This window comes from Salvelinus alpinus, chromosome 35, assembly GCF_045679555.1.
Source record: "Salvelinus alpinus chromosome 35, SLU_Salpinus.1, whole genome shotgun sequence".
Classification (NCBI taxonomy): Eukaryota; Metazoa; Chordata; class Actinopteri; order Salmoniformes; family Salmonidae; genus Salvelinus; species Salvelinus alpinus.
In genome coordinates, this window is record NC_092120.1 from 12,340,709 (window position 1) to 12,348,408 (window position 7,700).

The window sequence follows — 7,700 nt, forward strand, 5'->3', positions numbered from 1 at the left end:
CTCCATTTCAAACCAATGTGAGCTCAGTATTTTGAAATACTGTTCATTCATGCCAATGTAGTTATAATACAGTAAACACTCCATACGGTATAATCCCTTAATACTCTACTGTGTCACCAGGGTCAAAATTACAATGACAAAAGTAAAGCAGTGAAAATGTTAAAGGTTTAGAATTAACAGATGAACTATATGAATTTATACATTGCTGGAGAGCAAAGGTGACATGGAGTCCATTGCTGACAGAAGCTGCATTCCTGCAATGATGAACCCAAAAAGAGTTAAGCCGCTCCCCTTTCAAATGATCGTGTTCCTGGATTATTGCTAAATTCTTTCTGGTGTTTTCACTTGTCAGGACAAGCAGAGGCCCACTGTCAGCAGATAGATAGATAGATAGATAGATAGATAGATAGATCGAGAGAGAGAGAGAGGGAGGAATAGAGTGGATGAGAGAGAGAAACAAAAAGAAACAGGGAGACTGATAAAGTATGAAGAGGGATGAAAGCAAGAGAGAGATACTGTAGTTTGAAGAGGAACACAAGTTTTAATTAGAATTTTAGAAGGAAATACAAGAGAGAGAAGGAGAGAGAGATAGAAACAAACTAAGGGGTGTGTCATAGAAATTTAGTTCCTCAAGGAAGTGCAACTGACATTTATCTTGAGACGGTGGCGAGCAGCACAGATAGACGCGACACAGAGGGATTTTATTTTATTTTCACCTGATAAAATGAAGGGATTCCATTAACGAGTGCTCAATGCTGACAACCTGAGCCACGTGCCGTGGGGACTGAGACGTTTGACACGAAGGAGGGAGGGGGACTCTCTCACACACACAGGTAAGAAGACTCAGGGATTTCTCTATCTGATAACAACTCAACCATGTCTTTTCTATGCACAGATAGCACTACCTTTGACAGAAATAACGTACACTCTTGCAAATATAACACTTGTGTTGTTATTATAGCGAGCTTGTCGTTTTTTGTTACATCTTTCAATACAGTTTAGGCATATATGGATAAAGTGATAAGGGAGGTGATACTGAAGGACCAAATAAGATCATGTGTGAATTCCTCTTCGATACTTTTCTAACTTACACTTGGGAGACGTGTATATATGTACACTCAGAGTCATGCTGGAACAGGTACAAACGGAACCCGGTCCTGACAGACTGCTGTATAAGTGAGGAGAGAAACCATCTGTGCCTGGTGGAGCTTGCACAATCAAACAAGCTGTGGACTTTCTTTTCCTCTCCTAGCCTACACGCATTGAGAGTGCCAGAGAGCCAGTCAGAGCGAAAGACAAAGACATGGAAATGGCACATCAATGTGTTGGACAGACAGTAAGAGGTAAAAACTAAATTGGTCACCACAAACCAACTGCTCTGTTTCGCTTCCCTAATAAGCCAGCAGAGTTGTGTGTCAGTCTTGAACAACAACTCTTCAAAGACTTTGAGAAACGTTACAAGACTGACAAAACATGTGCAAAAATCATATTGTATGAACACTTTTGAATGAAAAACTGCCAGCATCAAACAGCAAGCATTCAGTTCAACACCATTGTTAATGAAGCAATACCGTTGTGATGCCAGTTTTTGGTCCATTATTGTGCCACATGCTGAACCTGCACACACACGGGACATAACCTGATTTAGAAACCCATACCAACTAAATGCTGAGAGAAAAACTGGAAAGTTCCACACTTTGTGAGGTCCTCTATTGAAAAGAAAGGCCTGGACCTGAGCTCAGGATAATGGCACCAGGAGTGTGTTCAATGAGGTGGTAGAACTGCACATATTCTGTTTAATAATATTAAAAGTCATGTCCATCCTATATGATATATTTCTATCTGAAATACCCTGAACATTTCGCCCTTCTGAATAGACACTATAGGAACTGGGAGGCCTCAATGCCCCATAATACCACTCAAGTCTGGTGACAGGCAGCAGGTGACATAAGCCTATAGGGCTAGTGTTAGTGGAACATGTCTGCTTGACCTGGTGCTTTGTAATAGCAGCAGTAGAAGTCACGTTCTGTCCAGGGAAGTGGAAGGGGCTCCCCAATTCCCCTGCTAAGCCCTGTGGATACACACACACACACACGTACACACACACCATCAGCAGTCATCTATGGAATGCTAAATATTTACCTCTCCCACCCCGCCCCCCCTGCGCATAATCTTCCAATCATTGATCACTATCTCCAAGTCAGTCAGCACAGCTCTTCTTGATCCACACAACCTGCCCTCCTAACACTGGAGTCATGGAAGACCCACATTGCTTGGCTTTTCCTATTCCTGAAAATGTACTAATGTCTGGTTGGTTCCTTTTGTTATAGGAGAAGTTAGTGCTCTTCCATCCATAGCCTAATGGACAGCAACTCAAATGTACCTTCTTGAGTGCTCTCTAAATGTGTACATGCTCATTGTTGCTGTACTCCACATGAACTGTGTAAACATAAAAAGCATTATCAGCCCGCCCTGTGCTGTCCATTACAGGAGAGTGTTTTTTGTTGTACTCTGGGCTGTCGCATGAAGTCAACCTAAAAATCATATTTATTACTGTAAACAATTGACCCTTAGCAGACTAGTTAAATAAACAGAGTGAATTTTCCTTTTAGCCCAGCCAAAGAGCCAGCTGTCTCCAGCTGTGGCTCCATATTTCTGGAGGGAGGATACATGGCTGATGGGTGCGCATGTCTCTCAATCCACACTGGGCTTTTCTGCACTGGAATGAGATTGAGAGTGAATCTGAAATAGCTATCATGCTGTTCCACTTCCATTATCATCGTTAAGGGAAATTAATCTAATGAATGTTCCCGCAGAGAGCGGAGGCTTTGTACTGGAGCGTACCATTAGAAATGTGACACTGGATATGCATGTAATAAAAACCCAGTGGGATGTCATATGGGAGATGTGTGTTTGCTGATTATGGAACATAGGCTATTAGCGAGGTATGCCTATTAGTACGTCAGGATCATTTGATTTATTGGTGGAAAAGTCATTTGCATTCAGTGCTTACTGCATCAATTGTGAGTCAGATAGACGACTGTCATTAGGATCACGGACACATGCACGAGTACACACACACCTGGACCCGTATTCATAAAGCCTTTCAGAATAGGAGTGCTGATGTAGGACCATTTCCTGTCTGTCAATATAATATTTGTCATTATTATCCAAAATCTTAAACTGATCCTAGATCAGGACTCTGAGACTCTTTGTGAATAAAGGCCCTGAAGCAATTTAAAAATACCCGTATGTGTGAAGGCCTTGTTGCCACTTAAAGGATACCTCAATGTAAGACATTTTGCCTAAGGGAGGATTCTAAGACAGTAAATATACACTCTTGGGGAAAAAAGTGCTTTCTATAACCTAAAAGGGCTCTTCGGCTGTCCCTATAGGAGAACCCTTTGAAGAACCATTTTTGGTTCCAGGTAGAACCCTTTCCACAGAGGAGAACCCTTTCCATGGCTACCTGTAACCAAAAATATTTTTAGGTAGAACCCTTTCCATGGCTACCTGTAACCAAAAATATTTTTTCCTATGGGATAGCCATTGGATCTAGGGCCATGACTTGCTCCATTCCCCCTGTTCTGATGCAATCTAGGAACACTTGTAGAAACCTGCCTGAGCTATGCAGTCTACCTGCCTCTCTCACATACTTGTCCACACAGGCCTTAAGTGGAGATTCAGTCCTGAAATTATCACCACAGGATGATTGTGTATGCTCTCAACATGTAACAGAAACCAATGGTAGGAATTGCGTAACCTTTTATACATAGTTCGTACCCATTTTTACAATGTTGAAAATGATGTCGAAATGATGTGGCCACAATGTAAAGATACACAAAAAAATCTCTATTTCATGTATAAAGGCGTATACTAAAAAGTGGTACCTTCTGAGCATTAGACTATGTGTTACATGTAGGTTAGGCCCAATTCCATAGGTGTACCGTGGAACCTACTGTGTTAATTTGATATTGAATACATCAAATGAACCTGTAACACAGCTGCAGGACAAAGCTGCAATGACACTAGTCCTGTTAAACAGTGTGTGGTGCAACAGTTGTGTGTGTTTACGTGATGTAGGTACACTCATGTCCTCCCATGAGGGTTAGCTCTCTGTATCTTCACTCCCCTGACAGGGACACGGTGTGGGGAGAGGCTGTAGCCTCGGTGGGTATTACCCAGTGGTGTAAAGTACTTAAGTAAAAATACTTGAAAGTACTATTTAAGTAGTTTTTTGTGCTATCTGTACTTTACTTTACTATTAATATTTTTGACAACTTTTATTTCACTACATTCCTAACGAAATTATGTACTTTTTACTCCATATATTTTCCCTGACAACCAAAAGTACTCATTACATTTTGAATGCTTAGCAGGACAGGAAAATGGTCTAATTCACACACTTATCAAGAGAACATCCCTAGTAATCCCTACTGCCTCTGATTTGGTGGACTCACTAAACACATGCTTTGTTTGTAAATGATGTCTGAGTGTTGCACCATGCCCCTGGCTATCTGTAAATTTAAAAAACAAGAAAATGATGCGGTCTGGTTTGCTTCAGATAATGAATTTAAAATGATTTATACTTTTATTTTTGATAGTTAAGTATATCTTAGCAATTACATTTACTTTGATACTTTTGAAAACCAAATACTTTTAGACTTTTACTCAAGTAGTATTTTACTGGGTGACTTTCACTTGAGTCATTTTCTATTAAGGTATTTTTACTTTGAAAATTGAGTACTTTTTCCACCACGGGTATTACCCATGGAACATCCCCTGAGCCTAATGTATGTCTCAGTTGGATTCTCTGTGATACAAAAACAAAAAGCCCAGAAAACTGAACTGAGGGAGCTCCTGTGGCACAGCTGAGCTATGAGTTTGAAATAACATAATAAGCTATCTCTGCTCACTTCTCTCTCCCAACCCCCAGGTAAGGATGGAGTCGTTCAGCTCCAAGGATATGGCCATGCAGGCCCAGAAGAAGATCCTCAGCCACATGGCCAACAAGTCTGTGGTCCATATGTTCATAGACGACACCAGCAGTGAGATCCTGGACGAGCTCTACCGTGTTTCCAAAGAGTATTCAGGCAACCGCTCAGAGGCCCAGAAGGTGGTGAAGGACCTGATCAAGATAGCAGTGAAGATTGGCGTGCTGTTCAGACACAACCGTTTCAGCCCAGAGGAGCTGAGTCTGGCCCAGGACTTCAAGAAGAAGCTGCATCAAGGAGCCATGACAGCCATCAGCTTCTATGAGGTAAACATGCCGGCACCTTGCATAACACTATAATGTTACAGTGAGTTAATCGATCATAGATCTCTATGCATTAACGGCTCATCATTCTCTATGAAAACAGATAAGATGATGACAACATTGTTATCCGATCTCTATTTCCCACTTCTTCTTGTTCAGGTGGAATTCACCTTTGACAAGACAGTAATGTCGGAGATCCTGACAGGATGCAGAGATCTGTTGTTGAAGCTAGTCGTCTCCCACCTCAAGCCCAAATCCCATGGTCGCATCAACCACGTATTCAACCATTACTCCGATCCAGAGCTTCTGACCCAGCTGTACAACCCTGATGGACCCTTTAAACCCAACCTCACCAAAATCTGCACCGGCCTCAACCGTCTGCTGGAGGAGGGGACGTTATGAGAGTGTGAGCAAGTCTATGATTGTGAGAGAGACACTGGGAGATCTGCTTGAAGGGGTCTGCTTAGAACTCAAGAGAGGACTGTGTGTAAGGACAGGAAGTGTCCATGCTCTAAATGAGAACTGGCGAGATTTGTGACCCAAGTTTAACTTGATGTAGTCACTCACTGATCTGTTATTTTCCAAAAAGGGTACTGCCCAAAGTGAAAAAATAATAGAATATGCAGGATGATGTAAAGTTAATGTCTCCTGATGAATTGTGTCTCCACGAATGGAGTTCCTGGAAAGTCAGGATTAGGTTAAGATTGTGTCAACCACCTGATTTTATACAGTGGAATTTCCGTCCAAGGTTACACATACTCATTTACTGTTCTAGTTTTTCTGTAGTTTTTTCTCTCTCGCTCGCCATATTATGTACTGTATAAGGAAAGATAAACCTCAACGACTGCACAATACTGACTAACAGAATGAATACAAGGGTTAAAAGCAAGCGGTGAAATATAAGAATAGAGTACTACCATCTAGTGGTCTAGCTGGCAATGACTCAGTACTGCATGTATCGAAGAAAATATAAAAGCTTATGGAGAAAACAGTGCACATTTATTGTGGAGATACAAGACAGTCATTTTATAAGGCCCAAAGAGAAACTGGATTGGAATATTTAAAAATAATTTGGGCATTATTTGGGCCTTGTACATCATAGGATTGGAAAAAAATAAATGCCTTGTAAATTAGTGCCTTTTTTATTGTCTATTTGTGAATATATTGACTTCACATCTTTAGTTAATGTTATTAAATGTACAATGTTATTAAATGTACAATATGTGCAATTTATCATTAAATTGACAGCAATGTGTGTACATACAACCAGTAAAAGATTTGGACACACCTACTTATTCAAGGGTTTTTCTTTATTTTTACTATTTTCTACATTGTAGAATAATATTGAAGGCATCAAAACTATGAAATAATACATATGGAATCAAAAACAAAAGTGTTAAATTAAAATATATGATATTTTAGATTCTTCAAAGTAGCCACCCTTTGCATTGATGACAGCTTTGCACACTTTTGGCATTCTCTCAACCAGCTTCCTGAGGAATGATTTTCCAACAGACTTGAAGGACATCCCACATATGCTGAGCACTTGTTTGCGGCTTTTCCTTCAATCTGCGGTCCAACTCATCACAAACCATCTCAATTGGGTTGAGGTTGGGTGATTGTGGAGGCCAGGTCATCTGATGTAGCACTCCATCACTCTCCTTCTTGGCCAAATAGTCCTTACACAGCCTGGAGGTGTGTTGGGTCATTGTCCTGTTGAAAAACAAATGATAGTCCCACTAAGCGGAAACCAGATGGGATGGTGTATCGCTGCAGAATACTGTGGTAGCCATGCTGGTTAAGTGTGCCTTGAATTCTAAATTAATCACGACAGTGTCACTAGCAAAGCACCCCCACACCATCACAGCTCCTCCTATATGCTTCACGGTGGGAACCACACATGCGGAGATCATCCGTTCACCTACTCTGCATCTCACAAAGACATGGCAGTAGGAAGCAAAAATCTCAAATTTGGACTCATCAGACCATAGGACAGATTTCCACCGGTCAATGTCCATTGACTGGCCCAAACGCATTAAGGAAAGAAATTCCATAAATACATTTTTAACAAGGCACACCTGTTAATTGAAATGCATTCCAGGTGACTACCTCATGAAGCTGGTTGAGAGAATGCCAAGAGTGTGCAACGCTGTCATCAAGGCAAAGGGTGGCTACTTTGAAGAATCTCAAATATAGAATATATTTCGATTTGTTTAACTCTTTTTTGGTTACTACATGATTCCATGTGTGTTATTTCATAGTTTTTATGTCTTCACTATTATTCCACAATGTAAAAAAGATAAAAAATAATGAAAATCCCTGGAATGAGTAGATGTGTCCAATCTTTTGACTGGTACTGTAGGTGGTTAGCTAAATGGAAATACCTGGGTAAAAAAGGGACAAACTAGTGAATTAACAGTAACATCACATAAAACCAGTAACC

General features: G+C 40.7%; 1 protein-coding gene across 2 annotated transcripts; it reads left to right on the plus strand.

The window, feature by feature from the left end:
• Window positions 1-372: 372 nt before the first annotated feature.
• Window positions 373-6,390, plus strand: LOC139564543 (tumor necrosis factor alpha-induced protein 8-like protein 2). 2 transcript variants are annotated; one of them, XM_071384141.1, is made up of 4 exons: window positions 416-833; window positions 1,253-1,343; window positions 4,937-5,260; window positions 5,417-6,390. In XM_071384141.1, the coding sequence occupies exons 3-4, from the start codon at window positions 4,943-4,945 to the stop codon at window positions 5,657-5,659; spliced, it is 561 nt and encodes a 186-aa protein (XP_071240242.1). In that variant the 5' UTR covers window positions 416-833; window positions 1,253-1,343; window positions 4,937-4,942; the 3' UTR covers window positions 5,660-6,390. The 2 variants fall into 2 exon arrangements, with proteins under 2 accessions (XP_071240241.1, XP_071240242.1); XM_071384140.1 differs by lacking the exon at window positions 1,253-1,343 and having other exon boundaries at window positions 373-833.
• Window positions 6,391-7,700: the final 1,310 nt, after the last annotated feature.

What these genes read in the sequence shown, in the direction of transcription:
- LOC139564543 (XM_071384140.1), top strand. Translation starts at nt 4,943, where the DNA reads ATGGAGTCGTTCAGCTCCAAGGATATGGCCATGCAGGCCCAGAAGAAG. An exon ending in CAGCCATCAGCTTCTATGAG is followed by an intron (nt 5,261 to 5,416) that starts GTAAACATGCCG and finishes CTTCTTGTTCAG; the next exon opens with GTGGAATTCACCTTTGACAA.